Source organism: Rhinolophus sinicus, linkage group LG06 (assembly GCF_036562045.2).
Source record: "Rhinolophus sinicus isolate RSC01 linkage group LG06, ASM3656204v1, whole genome shotgun sequence".
NCBI classification, from domain to species: domain Eukaryota; kingdom Metazoa; phylum Chordata; class Mammalia; order Chiroptera; family Rhinolophidae; genus Rhinolophus; species Rhinolophus sinicus.
The window spans coordinates 122,462,534-122,482,011 of record NC_133756.1 but is presented as its reverse complement, the minus strand read 5'-3'; the positions used below and the strand labels follow the sequence as shown (position 1 = coordinate 122,482,011).

The window sequence follows — 19,478 nt, the reverse complement described above, 5'->3', positions numbered from 1 at the left end:
TAGCTTCTTTCTGATTTGCAGGCTCTAGTATTTTCCTCAAGTCAATGGCTTTGCCCCAGACATTCTCCAGGTCATTTCTGCAACCCCACCTCTCCCTCCAGCTCCCACGACCTCTCATACCACAGCATTCCCTCAACTTCTGGGTCCAGATATGTTGCCATTTTTTTCTTTCTCATTATTTCAGAGGAAGTGGGTTATTAAAGTTTTTCAAAAAGTATTTTGCTAAATCCATTCCAGATGCATAAGACAGAACAAAACAGTCACAAAATCAGGCAAAGACTAAACAGAAGCAGGACTTAGGCAGTCAGATTCTAAATCCTGATATAGTGCAAGTTCTGCTAGCTAGGCCCTGTAGGGAGACTTCCTTCAGAGTTAGGTGTCAGTTAGAGGGAAGCAGTGGCAGAGGAAAGTGAGTAGCAGGAAAAATGGCTTGGGGCAATCAAAACATCAATAGAAAGGGCCATAAAGAGGCAAGCACAGACACACCTGCTCATATGAGGTCAGACAATTAAGTTTACAAACTCATCCTAGAAAAAATGCTACATACCTCATTGCTGAATATCACTACAGTCACCTTCAAAGTACTCCCCTTGGGAAGCTATGTACTGACACCAGCACCTTTCAAAGCAATTTTGGAACTCTTTCTGGAATGGCCATCAGAGCTGTCATCATACTACCCTTGATGTCCTAAATATCATCAAAATGTCTTCCTTTCAATATTTCCTTTATCTTTGGGTAAAGAAAGAAGTTATTGGGGCCAGATCAGGTAAGTAGGGAGGGTGTTCCAATACAGTTATTTGTTTACTGGCTAAAAACTCCCTCACAGACAGTGCTGTGTGAGCTGGTGCATTGTCATGAAGCAAGAGCCATGAATTGTTGGCGAAAAATTCAGGTCATCTAACTTTTTCACACAGCCTTTTAAGCACTTCCAAATAGTAAACTTGGTGGACTGTTTGTCCGGTTGGTACAAATTCATAATGAATAATCCCTCTGATATCAAAAAAAGGTTAGCAACATCGTTGCAACAAATTTGCAAACCTAATTGTCAGACCTCATAGAGCAACTACAGAGCTTCCCCCTGCAGAAGTAGTAACATGCTCTAATAACACGCAGAAAACCTGGCTCCGTCATCTATTTTCTCTCTGTCCCAAGGTGGTCCTGAAGTGTGATAATGACAGGTAGCAACCAAAAAGAATCATTTCTTCATAGGCCAGCTCTTTTTATTTCCACTGTCCTATCAAATCCCCGAGCACAACTTCTAAAGGAACTTTTCTTGCAGAAGATCCCCCAAAGTTCTGTCAAATGCCTTCTACTATCACCCAAAGACCTCTCATCTTTCAGTCACAACTTTTAACCCTTCCCTTTGATAATCACACTACTCTGGGGTAATAGACCCGGGCAGATTTTTCCCCAAATCCTGTATCCCTGTCACTAACATGTTTGACACATATGGGCATATAATAAGCATCAAATACATGAACAAAGAAACAAATAAACAAGTAGATAAATTCATTTAAATATGAACTAAACATGCATCCTAGTCCATGAAATCTTACATTTTTGTTTTCTTGTATCTATAAAACCCCAAATAGAACTATGTTTGAAGGCTATACCTTGTCCTTAAATGAATTTATAAAGTCAGAGCAATCCAAACAAATTTCAATGATTTGTTTTGCTTAGAATCTTGACAAAATGGTTGTGAAATTCAACTGGAAGAACCAACATCTGAAGATAATAATGATGTAACAGAGGGGTGTGGTTTACCCTACCAGAAATTAAAATGTATTATAAAACTGTTGCACTTTAAACAATAAGACTATGGAGTAGAAGTAGACAGGTTTTTCTAGCAGAATACCATCAATATAAATACCCAACTATATATGCACTATATTATATAAGAAAGACAACATCTCAAAACTGTGGAGAAAAAATAGATTATAAATAATATAATTACATAGAAACAATTAAATAACTCTGCATTTCTCACATAACCTATGATGTTTTCATGTCTACTAATGCCAAATCTACATTTCTCTTATTTTAATCTATTTTGGACATGCAAAGGTTATGAAGAGGGGCTGGCCCGGTGGCTCAGGCAGTTAGAGCTCCATGTTCCTAACTCCGAAGGCTGCCGGTTGGATTCCCACATGGGCCAGTGGGCTCTCAACCACAAGGTTGCCAGTTCAATTCCTTGACTCCCGCAAGGGATGGTGGGCTGTGCCCCCTGCAACTAGCAACGGCAACTGGACCTGGAGCTGAGCTGCGCCCTCCACAACTAAGACTGAAAGGACAACTTGAAGCTGAACGGTACCCTCCACAACTAAGATTGAAAGGACAACAACTTGACTTGGAAAAAAGTCCTGGAAGTACACACTGTTCCCCAATAAAGTCCTGTTCCCCTTCCCCAATAAAATCTTAAAAAAAAAAAAGGTTATAAAGAATAATATAACATATATCCATACATACACAATGTAGGTTAAGAAACAAAATGTTACAAAAACAATAGGACTTTCCTTTGCAGCTTATTCATCTGGCATTTGTTTTCCTGTCCTTCAGAAATAAATTGTATCATTATCATTCCCATATCATTTTATACTTTGTATACTTTTATTACATAAATATTAAAACTAAATTTATTACTGTATAATATTATAATTCATATTTTTAAGCTTTATCTAAAAGGTGTTATACCATGCCATTTTTCTGCATCTTGATATTTGTTCAGCATTATATTTGTGAGATACATTCATGCTGATTCATGTAGGTCTGGTAAACAATTTATTACTTCTATAAAGTGTATTTATTACTACTATTTTGAGGTCCTAGATGGTGCTACTATAGTCTATTGAATGAAGATACTACAGTTAATTCATTTGTTTATGTTGTTTATGACACTACGTTTATTTCATTCATTCTCCTTTGATGAGCATTTAGATGGTTTACAATTATTTATAATTATAATGTTATTATTAATATTCTTATATAAGGCTACCTTGTTCACTTGTGCAGTATGCCTGAAGGGCTTTCATTTAGGAATGAAATTTCTGGGTTGTAGGATATGCATATCTCTAACTTTGCTAAATATTAATAAATTGATCTTGAAAGTAGTCAGTTCACATTTAGTATCCCACTAGTAGTGAATAAGTATTTCTATATCTCTATAGACTCACTGATTGTTAGTATTATCTGAATATTTGTTTTAATTTTGCCAGTCTAAAGGGTCTAAAAGTGGTTTTTATTGTATTTTCCTTATTGCTGAAATGGCTGAAGATTGTTTCATAAAATTATTAGTTATTTATGTTTCTTCTTCTGATAATTTCATGTCCTTATCTTTCATTTTTTCTCTTTTTCCTTTTTCTGTCAGTCTTCATACTCACAAACTGTGTAGTATGCGTACATATCTCCATTTATTTAGATCCTCTAAAAATAGCTTTCTATTTCTTTCTTATTTGTTTTAACACGGATGTCAGACACATTTTTGTTAGATTTAATAAGTTACCTTAGATTTTGCTGCTATTGTCAATTACAACTTATAAAATATCTACTTCTAATCGTGAATTTGTATAATAATATAATTAATTAGTTTGGGTTTTGTTTATTTACTTTAAATTCTGCAAATTTGTTGAACTACCGTTAGTTCTTTAGAGTCTTATGGGTTTTCTCTATAGAAAAATATCACTTATTAATATTTTCTTTTCATCTTTTATGACTCTTAAACATCTATTCCTTTTTATTGTCCTATTATGCCAATTTGGAATTTTAGTATATTATTGAATAGAAGTGGTTAGAGAAGTCATACTTATTTATATCTTATATCTTAAAGGAAGTTATTTTTTTCACTCTTAACAAAAAAAATGTATTAAAAATATAACAATTCAAACAAACAAAAAATTCCATAAGACTAATGGGATAGTGAAAAAATAACTTTAAGCAAAGAGAGGTCTGGCCTTTGGTCTCAACCCCTAAGCCCCTGGAATGTCCTGGAATGACAGGAGTGGCTTTGGCCAATGGGTAGTCTCTCGATATAATTTACAATGGGAGCTTTGCATCATATCATATCAGTTCTACCCTCAAGAGGAGCTGGAAACTACAGATATTAGCTTGACCTGGAGGGGCTAAAGCCTAAAGGTCGCCATGTGATCGAGTTACAACAACTCTAAACACCAAAGTCTCAACAAGCATCCCTAGTTGGCAGTACTCTGTGTATAGGCACATGGACCCAGAGGAGAGAGCACCCACCCATGACTCCATAGAGAGAGTGAGACCAGAAGCTTCACATTTGGGTCCTTAGTAGACTCAGCTCTATGAATCTCCTACTTGTTCTGTTTTAATCTCTGTCTTTTTGTTATAACTCCTTAGTAATAAATATAACATTTGCCTGAATTTAGTGTTTTCCTAGCAAATTAATTAACATTATATTGTGATGCTCCCCAAATTTTTGGCTAGCTGGTCTGAAGTGAGGGTGCTTTGGGGTACCCCTTAGCTTCTACATGGTATCTGAAGTGAGAGTAGCCTTGGGGGAACTATTCCCTCAGAATTTGAATTTAGCTAACTCTCGGTAACTGTATACATTGTGTAGAGAAATGTTTTCTTAGACTATTATTAATCATACAGAAAATTATTTGTTATGAGAGAGAAGAAGAAGAAGAAGAAGAAGAAGAAGAAGAAGAAGAAGAAGAAGAAGAAGAAGAAGAAAGATGAGGAGGAGGAAGAGGAGGAGGAGGAGGAGGACAAAGGGAAGGGAGGCAGAGGGAGAGGAGGAGAGAAACCAGTCTGTATTTCCTTCCATAACCTGGTTTTAGAAGTCAGTCATACCTTGTCACTTCTAACACATTCTTTTCACTAGAATTGAGTAACTGAGGCCAGCACATATTTAAGTGAGGGAACATAACTGGTACATCTCAGTGGAGTGTCAAGATCTCTTTGTAAGGAGAACATGCAGGATGGGGTATATTGATGTAATCACATTTTTATCATCTGCCACAGACATCTAAATTAAAAATTTTTTCTAAGGCAAATTAGATACATAGTGATGAGTATATAGATATAGATATATACAGTTTCCAACACTCCCAATCCAGAATCACCTGTCTTTACCTTATTCTTTTTAAAAATAATCTAACACAAGCACAACTACAAACTAGATAAGAATTTGTGATGGCTACAGAAATAAATCCACGCCTATGTGGTCAGTTAATCTATGACAAAGGAGGCAAGATTATACAACAGAGTAAAAACAGTCATTTTAATAAATGGTGTTGGGAAAACTAAATAGATACATGCAAAAAGAAATGAGAGTAGAACATATAGAATGGTCTATTCTTAAACTATTTGTAAGGGTAAGGGGGAAGGACGGAATAGAAGAGAGTAAAGGGAGTCAAATATATGATGATGGAAGGAGAACTGACTCTGGGTGGTGAACACACAATGTAATACATAGATGATGTATTACAGAATTGTACACTTGAAACCTATGTAATTTTACTAACTATTGTACTCCAATAAATTTTAATTAAAAGAATAAACTCATAATGGATTAAAGACTTAAATGTAAGAACAAAAATGGTGAAACTCCTAGAGGAAAACATGGGCAGTAAACTCTTTGACACTGCTCTTAGTAATATTTTCTTGGAATATACAATGTGATCAAACAATATGGTGAATGTTTAAATAAAAAAATTATTACAGTAAAAGACATATTTCCATTAATCCCCCACAAAAGATTCCCCCTCATTTTGAACACACTTATCCCATTGTTCTTGACACTTTCTGGAGCACTTCTAGAAGTCCTCTTTTGTGTGTGTCTAGTTGTGCTGTCATGTCTGCTTTGATGGCTGGAATAACTTTGACTTTGGGGAAGAGCCAGAAGTCGCACGGTGCCAGATCCAGTGAATAAGGTGGATGAAGACAAAACATAATGTTTCTATTTGACAGAAATTGCCATATGCCAGAAGCAATGTGTGACACGGAGCATTGTCATGATGAAGGGTGATTTATCGCACACTTTAAAACACATCTTCTCTCAACCGTAGCTCACACCCGACTGACTGCACCAAACAAGTTCAAACTTGTCACACACTGTTACTAAGTTTCGATGCACCACTTCCGTATTGAAGATCCCTGCCTTTCCCTTGAATGGCATTCAGCAGCAGCGTTCACCATATTTTCTGATTGCAATGGAAAGGCTTCCTGTCACACATCATTTCTGGTATGGCAATTTCTGTCAAATGAAAACATTATGGTGTGTCCTCATCCACCTTATTCACTGGATCTGGCACTGTTCGACTTCTGACTCTTCTGTTGAGGCAGCCATGACAGAGCAACTAAAGACACTCATGAAAGAAGTCTTCCAGAACTGCTTCAGAAAGTTGCAAGAACAATGGGATAGTGTGTTTGAAGTGAGGAGGAGTATTTTGAGGGGATTTAATGGCAATGTGTTTTATACTATGACAATTTTTTTATTTAAACATTCACTGTATATTTTGATCACACCTCATATCTCCTCGAGCAAGGGAAACAAAAGAAAAAAATAAATAAATGGGACTATATCAAACTAAAAATTGTTTGCACAGTGAAGGAAACCATCAACAAAACAAAAAGACAACCTACTGAGTGGGACAATATAGTTGCCAATGATACACCTAATAAGGGGTCAATATTCAAAATACATATATAATTCATACAACTTAACACCAAAAAAGAATCCAATTGAAAAATAGGCAGAGGATCTGAATAGACGTTTCTCCAAAGAGGACATACACATGGCCAATAGACATATGAAAAGATACTCAATGTCAGTAATCATCATAGAAATGCAAATTAACACCACAGTGAGCTATCACCTCACACCTGTCAGAATGGCCATCAGCAATAAATCAAGAAGCAAGTGTTGGTGAGGATTTGGAGAAAAGGGAAGCCTCATGTACCGTTTGTGGGATTGCAAATTCCTGCAGCCACTATGGAAAACATTATGGAGGTTCATCAAAAAATTAAAAATAGAACTGTTTTATGACCCAGCAATTCCACTTCTGAGTATTTATCTGCAGAAATCCAAAACAATGCATGCCAGGCCAGTCTGCAACAAAGTCTGGAAGACATAGAGAAGAAGGTCAACCCAGAATTAAATCTTCTGATAACCTGAGTAAACTGCTGTTTCTTTACCAATGTGACCTCTCGCTCCCATTTGTCCTCATATTCCTAGATTTTTAAAAAAGTATTACGATACAATCACCAAATTACCCACATTTCTTGACCACATCTAACCTAGAATTTCCCCCCAACTTCCTAAAAATCATCAAGCACAAGCTCACATTCTATAAAATCCCTTTCTATCTCTCACATTATGAGTTTCACAACAGTTCTTGGGTGCTTTCTCACTTTCTGCAGCACAATAAAGAAACCTAATTATTTCACTATATGTTCTGGTGGTTCTTAGGTTAGTGAATTTGAATAATTTCCAGCAGAGGAGAATAGTAGTCATGGTTTTTCTGTTTGTTTATTGTCTTTTCCCCAATATATAGGAAACATCTTATTACAATCAATTTTTGATAGGATTTTTCCATAGAAAATAACTTAGTTATCCAAAATGGAAACAATGAGAAGACCAAAAATATACTCTCAAGTTAGGAACAGGTTGCATCTTTTTGCCTCAGCTCATGAAAAGAGGGCCTAGAATCAAGACGGATTATACAATAAAGATTACTTCACTGTAAGAAAGAAATAGAAGTAACATGAACATACTTTCACCTTTGCTCTAACAATATCTTTTACTCCTTTTCACTGCAAATGCCATATTCTTTTGTAATTAATTACCTCACTTCCACTCTCCCTAGAATGTGAGTTTCCTGATTGGTCACTGTGCCTTACTCACCTGTGAAATTCAATGCCTAACGTAACTGGCACATAGATGATCCTCCATACATACTTTTAAATGAATGCTCAACTACCTGTACAATAAATAAATGAATAGTGTTTCTAACATTGTTGCAAAAGGCTTGTAGTCTTTAGGCAGTAGAGGAGCCATGGGGAGTTACTGCTTAATAGTTACAAAGTTGCTATTTGTGGGGATTAAAGTTTTGTAAATGGATAGTCGTGATGATTGCTTAGTGTAATGGGTTGGAATGCTAATCTATGTTACATATATTTTACAATAGCACAATAAAAAATTCTATACTGTGTTTGTATGACCCTTATTCTTCAAGCACCACATTACAAACTAAGTCAACTCTGTGTAGGCTGAATGTTAGACCTTAGAAAAGGAAAAAGATATGGCTCCTGAAGTTGAAACGTGGAATGAATGCCTTAGAAGATTTAGAGTTCCTGGTAATAAAAACATATGATGAAGCATTGACTCTGAAAAAGATTAATGTATTGTGTAGAAGGGTAGACTGGTTATTTGCTTTTATTTCTTCCAAGGCATCAAAAAACAAACAAGCAAACAAATAAAAATAAAACAAAACAAAACAAAAACCCCAGCTACTGTAAAAGGTAGCCTGTGCTAAAGCGTGAAGGCCAGTTGTTTAGAGAAAGATAATTTGTCAACTCTGAATATTCTAGGATACCCTGGATAACACTAGCAGGAAACTCTGTCTTGGAAATTCTTATATACCCAAAGGGCTATTAACTAAATGAGGTAAACAAAAGATCAGACTGAGTCTACAGTGGACCAAAAGTAATTTTCATGTAATGTGCATCATTCTTAGAACCTCAGAAAAACGGCAAAGGTCATCAGTCATGAGGTAAATATATTAGCTACAAAGTGTCACCTTTTGAAGTCATTCCTTGAGAAAGTTGTACTATGGCTTTCCATTGATATATATGTACTTCCTTCCAAACTTCTCACAATAAGTCACCCAGTAGTCATCTTCAACTATTTCAACCGAATCCCAGATCCAAAGGGTCATGGGCTCTCACAGCCATCTCTTGTGTAGGGCTGATGCTCTCACTGCAAATACCCTTGGTATAAGAAAGTGCTAGCAATCAATCTAATCAATGTGTGTGTGTGTGTGTGTGTGTGTGTGTGTGTGTGTGTGTGTGTGTGTTCTCAATTTCTTGAAGTTATAAGTAAGTAATTCTTTTGTGACCACTTTTCCTTTACTTCTAACACATGGGATTTCTGTACAATGAGAGAATAAATGTTTGTTCGTACTTTCAAGTGTACTACATCACTTCCTTACCTCTCCCTAGGAAGATTCAAGACCTACAGGCCCATTAACAGGTCATATGCTAGTTTACAGGAAGATGACATTCTGTTGATTGAGGAGGTATAGATAAGTTGTTCTAAATACTTCAAAAACTCAGATAACACATGATACTGGCTGGCTAGGATTAGCAGAATCAGCAACCTCTCGTTCTAGGTAAAGAGATGCTGGAGGAAGTGTGAGATTAATTATAACTTTTTCCCTTGGTCTTTGGGGTACACAGAGAGTATAGCTACCTCCTCCGCATAAAAAAGCTAACTATTCTCAGGCGTATCTGTTTGGTATTAATGCCATAGACCAAGGGGTTGAGAACAGGGGGTACGAGGAGGTAGAGATTCGCAAGTATAATGTGAACACGAGGAAGTACTTGATGGCCAAAGCGGTGGACGAAAAAGGAAAAAAAGGCAGGAATATAAAAGACAAGAATCACACAGATGTGGGCTCCACAAGTGCTAAATGCTCGGAATTGGGCATCCTTTGATGGCAGACGCAGCACAGCCCTCAGGATCAAGCCGTATGAGGTGGCGATGAGGACTACATCCATGCCAGTGACTGAGAGTGCCACAGTGAGACCATAAATGGTGTTGGGCTTGATACTGGCACATGCCAGCTTGGCAATACCCATGTGCTCACAGTAGGTGTGGGGGATGATGTGATGTCCACAGAAGGGTAAGCGCTCGATGAGGATGACAAAAGGAAAAACAAAAATAAGGCCACGGACTACACATGCCAGACCAATCTTCCCAATCATCATGGCGTTGAGGATGGATGTATAATGAAGTGGACGGCAGACAGCCACATAGCGGTCAAAAGCCATGGCCAGTAGAACAGCTGACTCTGTGCTAAAGACAGCGTGAACAAAAAACATCTGGGTGAGGCAGCCATGGTAGGAAATTATGTGAGACCTAAGCCAGAAGATTGTTAGCATCTTGGGCAATGTGGTTGAACAGAGTACCAGGTCAGTGATGGAAAGTAGACACAGAAAGAGGTACATTGGCTCGTGTAGAGCTCTATCCGTCATGATGATGTAGAGAATGGCACCATTGCCAACCAGAGCAAGGATATACATGGAGCAAAAGGGAATGGCAACCCAAACGTGCTGGTCTTGCATCCCAGGGATTCCAAGTAGAATAAATGCGGAAGGATGGAAGGCAGTGCCATTGGGAACAGATGCAGAGAGCATAATGATACAGAGAACAGAAGGCTTTCTCTTCCTAAAAGTGGTTAGAAAATGAAAGAAAGTCACTGTTGATGCCATTTACTCTTCCTACATACCCATTCAATTTCTTGCCTTTCTGTCCCAACAATTCTACTACAATTCATGTCTTCCTCATTTTTTTTTTGCCTGGGTTGTTGAAATAGCTTTTAACTAATATGCCCACTTTCAGGATTTCCATCTTCCACTGAAGCCTCTACATTGCTGCCTAAATATTCTAACACCATGATTCCCTGAAAGTAAGACCTACCCTGAAAATAAGCCCCAGTTAAAATTGTCAGCCAAATGGATGCATTCAGTACGTTATGACAATGTTCTAGAAGAGGATGACATGACTGTATTTGAATAAATGTAGATTGTTGTACAAGACATCCCCTGAAAATAAGCCCTAATGTGTCTTTTGGAGCAAAAATTAATATAAGACCCGGTCTTATTTTTGGGGAAACAGCATGTGAATCTAGTTGGCTAAAATACAAATATAACCTTTCTTAGGGTATGCTTGCAATATATCTTGCATTAACCTCTCCTAGTCTACTCTCCACCACTTTCCATCATGTTCTAGGCCCTGCAACACTGAATTACCCCAACAGACTCTCCTACCCTCTCACTCCTGGATGGATTTGGCAAAGGAAACATCGACAGGAGATTGGAAGGAGGTCAGAGATTTATTCCTTCATCTCCCTTCCAGCAGAATTGTTGCAAGATGACTGCATTTCTCTGGAAACAGCTTTCTCTGGCTCTGGGTCCACTGGAAACCATATCCTCCACTTTACCCTTGAATCCAAGTTTTGTAACATTGTCTGCTATCACTAGCCCAGAGGCTTCGCAAGTACTTGTGATTTTCCTATGCTGACTCACATCTTTGATAATGGTTTCTGTATTACACTGTACTCAAATTACCTAATTTGAGCATGCAATCTATTTCCTGCTAATATTTTCTTTTTTTTAGTTTCATGTGTACAAAGCAATGTAATAGACATTTACACCCTTCACAAAGTGATAACACCCTCCCCCCCTGCCCCAATCTACTACACTTCTAACAATGTATATGGTTGTTACAGTACCATTGATTATCTTCACGATGCTGTACTCCACAACCAAGTTTACTATTTGGAAGTGCTGAAAAGGCTGCACGAAAAAGTTAGACAACCTAAACTTTTTGCCAACAATTCGTGGTTCTTGCATCACGACAATGCACTAGCTCACACAGCATGGTCTGTGAGGGAGTTTTTAGCCAGTAACAAATAACTGTATTGAAACACCCTCCCCACTCACCTGATCTGGCCCCCAATGACTTCTTTCTTTACCTGAAGATAAAGGAAATATTGAAAGGAAGACATTTTGATGACATTCAGGATATCAAGAGTAATATGACGACAGCTCTGATGGCCATTCCAGAAAAAGAGTTCCAAAATTGCTTTGAAGGGTGGACTAGGCGCTGGCATCAGTGCATAGCTTCTCAGGGGGAGTACTTTGAAGGTGACTATAGTGATATTCAGCAATGAGGTATGTAGCACTTTTTCTAGGATGAGTTCGTGAACTTAATTTTTCACAAACTTCGTGTGTGTGTGTGTGTGTGTGTGTGTGTGTGTGTATTTAATTATAGTTGACATTCAATATTATTCTACTTCAGTTTCAGATGTATAGCATATTAGTCAGGCATCTACGCAGTCTATGAAGTGATCCCCCTTGTAAGTCCAGTGCCCATCGATACCCTACATAATCTTTACATTATTGATTATATTCCCCAAACTGTATTTCATATCCCCTTGACTATATTATGACTACTAATTTGTACTTTCTAATCCTTTCACCTTCTCCCCCATCCCCAACCCCCTCCCACCTAGCAACCACCAGTTTTTCCTCTGTATTTCTAAGTCTGCTTCTGTTTAGTTTGCTCATTTATTCTGTTCTTTAGATTCCACATGTAAGTGAGATCATATGGGAATTGTCTTTCTCAGTCTGACTTATTTCACTTAGCATAATATTCTCTAGGTCCATCCCTGTTGTTGAAAATGGTAAGAATTCATTCTGTTTTATGGACAAGTAATAGTCCATTGTATAAATGTACCACAGTTTCTTTATCCAATCATCTATCAATGGGCATTTCAGTTGTTTCCATATCTTGGCTATTGTGACTAATGCTGCAATAAACATAGGGGTGCATATATTTTTTTCAAATTAGTGTTTTGGATTTCTTTGAATAGATATCCATGAATGGAATTGCTGGGTCATAAGGAGCTCCATTTTCAATATTTTGAAGTATATCCATACTGTTTCCATAGTGGCTGCACCAACCCACTAAGATCTTGAGACAATGGCATACAAAGGTCTTCTTGTTCACCTATCTAGCATTAGTTACTACCACATTCTACCACATGCTTACTGTTCCATCCATAGCTAAGTCATATCTAATTTTGGAAATATCCTAAAACATGTTTTATCACACTTGCACACAATTTCATATGGTGCTTTTTCTTTCTTTCTTTTTTTTTTGCTATTCCCATTTGGTCACTGGCCAAGCTGCTAACAGTTATTCAAAACCTAAGTGGATACATCCTTCTCTATGAAGCCTATCTATTAATATGATCCTTCTACTGTGATGCAGGAACCGTACATCTTCAGCATACCCTCCTTAGGAAATATAAACTTGTTTGATAATTATGTATATGAATGCCTCTTGACCATTACACTATGAAATTTTTGCATCTCATTTTTTTCTTTCTGTTCATCATCAATGCCTTGTATAACTTAGGGTAACAAACAATATTTAACAGGAAAATGGATAAAGGATTGAATACTGTAATTAAAAGTATTTTTTTTAACAAATTTGGGTAAGTGGCCATGGTAGAAAAGTGTTTCTTCTTGGGAGCCCTCCTTATGGATCAAACAAGATATTCTCTCACTAGATCTACAATGTCCACCATGTTCTTTTCACTCTATCTACTCCAAGAGGTGCTCCTTATAAACTCTTTAATGCATTTCTCATCTAATCTAATCCAATCCAATCTATCTATATAATACATTTCTGTCTTTTTTCTTGATTGGCCACATGCATTAGTTTGATTATAAAACATACCTGCCTTGGTCTGTGTTGTCTACTTTAAAGCATGAGCCTTGATATGACCAGTCAGTCCAGGAGACACACAGGTGTGTACTCCAGGGAAACTTCAAGATGAAGCATGCTATGGGAATAGAAGAAGGAAGGAAGAGATGTAGGGGCTTAGTGATGAGTTAAATCTGAGTAGGTTTCTTGGAGTGACTAGCCTTTGGATTTAAAATTATGCCACTAGGAAATTAAAAACAAAGAGAAAGAACCAGTTTTCTTCGGAGCCATCTTACCTTGAGCGATCCCTGTAGATGAAGTCAGAATCATCATTCTTATCTTATTGAAGTTCAGTCTTTGGGACTCAGACACCCTCATGTTTAGAAAGGACAGCAACATTAAATTCATCCAATCATTCTCACCTAAAACAAATCTTAGAATGTGGAAACACCTAAGATAGGATCTAAAAAGTTCTGTAAAAGCCTCTTCAGACAACCAAGATGGCGCAGTAGGTAAACGCTGTGTTTAGCTTCTCTCACAACCACACCAAAATTACAACTATTCTACAAAACAACCATTATTGAGACTCACTTAAAATCAAGCTGAACTGAAGCCTTTCAACTAAGGACTTGCAGAAGACGCCACCTCCAGACTGGTAGAAAGGGCAGAGATGCAGAAAGGGCTGGGCCCACACCTGCGTATGATCATTAAAGATCAGGAGGATTATTACAGCTGTGGAGGTCCCTCCCATCCCCCAGAGGAGTGTGAGATCCCAGCCCCACCCCAGTCCAGGGTTCCAGTGCTGGAGAGAGAAGTCCCCATAATTTCTGGTTGTGAAAACCAGCAGAGATTGTGACTGAGTGAGACTGAGGGTGGCTGCACTCTCAGGTGCTCCTCTTAAAGGGACTGTGCAGGGACTTAGCCACCAACGGAATCACTTGCTCTGAGCTCCAACACTAGGGCAGTAGCTGGAGAGGTGGCAAGCACATATAGTGGGGAACTGAGTTGTCTGGCTTCTGATGCGGCCTGCAGAGGCAGCTTTCTCCTGGATGGAGATGCTGGCAGAGGCCATTGTTTCTTTGCTGAGCTCTCCCCCTTCCCTGTGTGTGGACACAAGTGGCCACCATATCTGAGTCTCCACTGTTTGTTTGCCACACCATGGAATTTCAAGACCGCACCCCACCCAAATTTTGGGCATAACCAGGCTGCTTCCAGTGGCTTTTTTGTGCAGACCTCCTGTCTTGGCTCAAGCTGCAGACTTTCCTAGGGTCTCTCAAAACTTCATGGAACCCAGACAAGCAGCATTTGGCTTGAGGGTTTCCTGTACCTCTGGCTGAGCAGCCCTAAGCACGGCACTAGCAGCAGCCAGCCTTGGTTCAAGGCTTAGCCTCTCAGGGTACTTCCAAGCACAGCATGGGTGGCAGCCATCTCTGGATTTCTTTGTGGCTCCTGTCAGGTGGCCCTGGGTGGGACACAGGCTGTGGTAGAACTTGACCTACAGCAGATCCTCCAAGGTGATCCTGAGGCTGGCACCCTCAGGGCCACCTTCAAAATGAGCTGGAGCATTACCCAGCAACCTCCAAGTACAACACACCCAAGGGGTGAACTGGTCAAGCACCAGAGTCCTGCTGAGGCAGACCCTGCTCTGTAGGATCAGCCCCTGCATAGCAACTCTTCCACTGTAGTCAAGGCCAGTCCTCACAACCAGGGAGCCTGAGTCAGTCCCTTCCATTGATATGCAATTATTAACCAAGGATCAATGACAAGAGGAGGGCACACACCACCCAAAGAAGGGACATACCTGGAGTGCATGGCTCAGGTGACCAGAAAGACTGCACCACTGAACCCCACAGCACACCTACTATGTAAGTCCACTCTACTAAGACAAGAAGACATCCATCCCTACCTAATACGTAGAAACAAACACTGGGAGGCAGCCAAAATGGGAAGACAAAGAAACATGTCCCAAATAAAAGAATAGAACAAAGCTCCAGAAAAAGAACTAAGCAAAATGGAGATAAGCAATCTATCAGATGCAGAGTTCCAAACACTGGTAATAAGAATTCTCAATGATGTCAGAGAAAATTTCAACAAAGAGATAGGAAGCGTAAAAATGGAGATGGAAACCATGAAAAAGAACCAGTTAGAAATAAAAGACACAATAATGGAAATGAATAATATATTACAGGGAATCAACAGTAGATTAGATGAAGCAAAAGATCCAACCAGCGATGTAGAAAATAAGATAGCAGAAAACACCCAACCAGAATAGCAAAAAGAAAAAAGAATCCAAAAAACTGAGGAGAGTTGAAGGGGTCTCTGGGACAATATCAAGCATACCAACATTCGCATTATAAGGGTAACAGAAGGAGAAGAGAGAGAGCAAGGAATTGAAAACCTATTTGAAGAAATAATAGAAAATTTCCCTAACCTAGCAAAGGAAATAGACATACAAGTCCAGAAAGTGGAGAGAGTCCTAAACAAGATGAACCCAACGAGGCCCACACCAAGACACACCATAATTAAAATGCCAGAGGTTAAAGACAAAGAAAGAATCTTAAAAGCAGCAAGAGAAAAGTAGTTAGTTACCTACAAGGGAGCCTCCATAAGACTGGCAGCTAAGTTCTCAATAGAAACTTTGAAGGCAAGAAAGGAGTGGAATGAAATATTCCAAGTGTTGAAAAACAATGACATCCAACCAAGATTGCTCTACCCAGCAAAGCTGTCATTTAAAATTGAAGGACAGATAATGATCTTCCCAGACAAGAAAAAGCTGAAAGAGTTCATCACCACCAAACCAGTATTACAAGGAATCTTAGCGGGAGTTCTTTAAGATGGGAGCGGGGTTAAGGATGGGTGTAAAGGGGAGGGATTAAGAAGTACAAATTAATTGTTACACAGTAGTCATGGGGATGTAGGGTATAGCATAAGGAATATAGTCAATAATATTATTAAGAAATACAAATTGTTAGTTAACACAGTATGGGGAATATAATCAACAGTTGTAAAGACCATGTAAGGTGCCAGATGGCCACTGGACTTATCAGGGGGATCACTTCATAGATTGTATCCAATGCACTATACACCTGAAGCTGAAGTAGAATAAAATTGAATGTCAACTATGTATAACTAAATATATAAGTATATATGGTCACAGGATGTAGAGTACAACATAGGGAAGATAGTCAATGGTATTGTACCAGGTATATACAATGTCAGAGGAGTAGTAGCTTGGGGGGGTGGGTTATCACTTTATGAGGGGTTTAAATGTCTAACTATTACATTGTTTTGTACATCTGAAACTAATAAAATAAAAAATCCTCTTCAATAAATGGTGCTGGGAAAACTGGAAAGCTACATGCAAAAGAATGAAACCAGACTGTTATCTGTCACCATGTACCAACATTAGTTTAAAAATGGATAAAACCTAAATATAAAACCTGAAAAAATAAATTGCATAGAAGAAAGCATAGGTACTAAACTTATGGACCATGGGTTTAAAGAGGATTTTATGAATTTAACCTCAAAGGCTAGGGAAGTAAAAGCAAAAATAAATGAATGGCACTATATTAAAGTAAAAAGCTTCTACACAGCAAAAGAAATCACCAACAGAACAAAGAGTTAACCAACCAAATGAGAGAAGATATTTGAAAACATCATCCCTGATAAGTAGCTAATATCTAAAATATATAAAGAACTCATATAACTCAACACCAAAAAAACAAACAATCCAATTTAAAAATGGTCAGAAGACCTGAACAGACATTTAAATGGCCAAGGATATATATATATATATATATGTGCTCAAATTCACTAGTTATTAGAGAAATGCACATGAAAAAATGTTCAACTTCACTAATCATCAGAGAAATGCAAATAAAAACCACAATGAGATATCACTTCACACCTGTTACAATGGCTATTATCAATAAGACAAGAAATAACAAGTGTTGGGGAGGTTGTGGGGAAAATGGAACCCACATACACTGCTGGTGGGAATGTAAATTATTAGTACAGCCACTATGGAAAACACTATGGCGGTTCCTCAAAAAATTAAGATTAGAATTACCATACAATCCAGTAATCCCTCTTCTGGGTATGTACTCAAAAAATATCTGAAAACGTTTACCCATAAAGATATAGGTACCCCTATGTTCATTGCAGTATTACTGATAGTATTCAAGACATGGAAACAACCAAAATTTCCCTCAATAGATGATTGGATAAAAAAAATATGGTACATAAACACAATAGAATATTACTCGGCCATAAGAAAAGATGAAATACTGCCATTTGTGAAAACATGGATGGATCTTGATATTATTCTAAGTGAAATAAGACAGAAAAAGTCGAGAACCATATGATTTCACTCATATGTGGGATATAAAACTGAAAACAACATGTGAAAAAGACAAACAAATAAAAACTCATAGACACAGACAACAGTTTAGTGGTTACCAGAGAGTAAGGGGAAAGTGAGGTGGTAGAAGAAGGTAACGGGGGAAAATATATGGTGATGGAAGGAGAACTGACTCTGGGTGGTGAACACACAATACAATATATAGATGATGTATTACAGAATTGTACACATAAAACCTATATAATTTTACTAATCAACATCACCCCAATAAATTTAATAAAAAATTTTAAAAGTTCTATAAGAATTAAAGACAATATACTTCCTTCAATCCCCTGTTCATCTGCAACTAAATTATTAAAAGATCAACTTTTCTTTTTATTGATTACCATACTGTATGCATTTCGCATGCACTACTGCAAGTTTGCTGCTATATGTTAACAGTTACTATAGCTATAAATTATACAGGCAGTAATGTTATTATAAGTTGTAGTTGCTAATGAAATTATTATTTTGTTTGAATTTTAAAGCCAAATAATAGAATTTACTGCCAATTCTGTAATTTTGCATATACTTAAAAACTCAAAAATTAAGTTATAACAGAAGAAAAGAGTGATTATAAACATTTCGGTATCCATCTTGGAAAAGTGTAAATATTTTTACTTCTAGCCTGGAAAGGCCAGAGATTTTAAAATAATAGATAAATCAGTGGAATATAATCTTTTAATCTAGTTGGGAAATACATCACAAAACATGTATATAGTTCAATAATTATATAGTGCTTGTCTCCTAAATGTGATACCTTGAAAAGTGGTCAAGTGGCAGTTGTTTATACAAATCTAGTGGCAAAAATATGTGCATTTTTGAGGCAGCCATTCTCAACTTTAGACCCTCTGATTCTGAGAATGTTTTCTTTTCATTAAGTCAATGTCTGTAAACAGAATCCACATCAAGGAGGCAGGATTCCTCATCAGTATCTTAGGCTTTTATTTTATGAACACTAATATCCTTTCTAAGGCTTCTCTTTTATTTACTTTGTTAAAAAAAATTTATTGAGCGTCTACTATGTGCCAGGCATTCTTCTAGATATTTGACATATACTAAAGAATAAGAACAGGCATGTTCTGTGATATATTAAGGTTTTCTAATGAAAAGACAATTAATTAAATAATCTTCAATATATGTGTAAAAATGTTACACTGATATATGCTATGAAGAAAAGTTACACAAGTCAGTACCTACTCAGAGATGGATTGACTTCATAAAAAAAGCCATAGGCATGAGTCTACAGGAGCCGAGTAGGGTTGTTGAGGACAGGATATCATGGACATCACTCATTCATGCAGTCACCAGGCATCAGAGTCTACTCAACAGCATATAACAGAGAATCAGAAAAATCCTCCCGAGGAAATGAAATTCAGCTTCAAAATATGAGTCTTCCTGAAATGCCTCAAACATCTCTTGTACAACTCAGCTCCCAGAATCATCACCTCCTTATGTGATCCAGTCTGTAAAATATGAGATCAGAGAGCCAAGATTCAGGTTCCTGGGTTCAAAATTTTATCTGACTGCAGTTACTTGTTAACTGTATTAACCTTAAGCAATTGTTTTTTTTTTCCCCTCTGTCCTGAGTTTTCTAATATAAAGTAGAGATAATAA

The 19,478-nt window shown here is 37.6% G+C and overlaps 2 protein-coding genes across 3 annotated transcripts in view; both read right to left on the bottom strand.

The window, feature by feature from the left end:
* The window catches only part of LOC109460424 (olfactory receptor 52P1), a 28,382-nt gene extending 9,170 nt beyond the window's left edge, over positions 1 to 19,212 (bottom strand). The window contains exon 1 of one of the 2 annotated variants that reach the window (XM_074335905.1): positions 19,058 to 19,212. The gene's annotated coding sequence lies outside the window, so the exon portion shown is untranslated. The remainder of the gene's footprint in view (positions 1 to 19,057) is intronic. The other variant, XM_074335906.1, reaches the window with a different exon arrangement.
* Positions 9,092 to 11,391, bottom strand: LOC109460421 (olfactory receptor 52D1). The gene has a single exon (XM_019755817.2). It carries the CDS (start codon positions 10,456 to 10,458, stop codon positions 9,433 to 9,435), a length of 1,026 nt encoding a protein of 341 aa, XP_019611376.2. The 5' UTR covers positions 10,459 to 11,391; the 3' UTR covers positions 9,092 to 9,432.
* Positions 19,213 to 19,478: the final 266 nt, after the last annotated feature.

Excerpts from the sequence above, each read along its gene's own strand:
- LOC109460421 (XM_019755817.2), bottom strand. The coding sequence starts at position 10,458 with ATGGCATCAACAGTGACTTTCTTTCATTTTCTAACCACTTTTAGGAAG.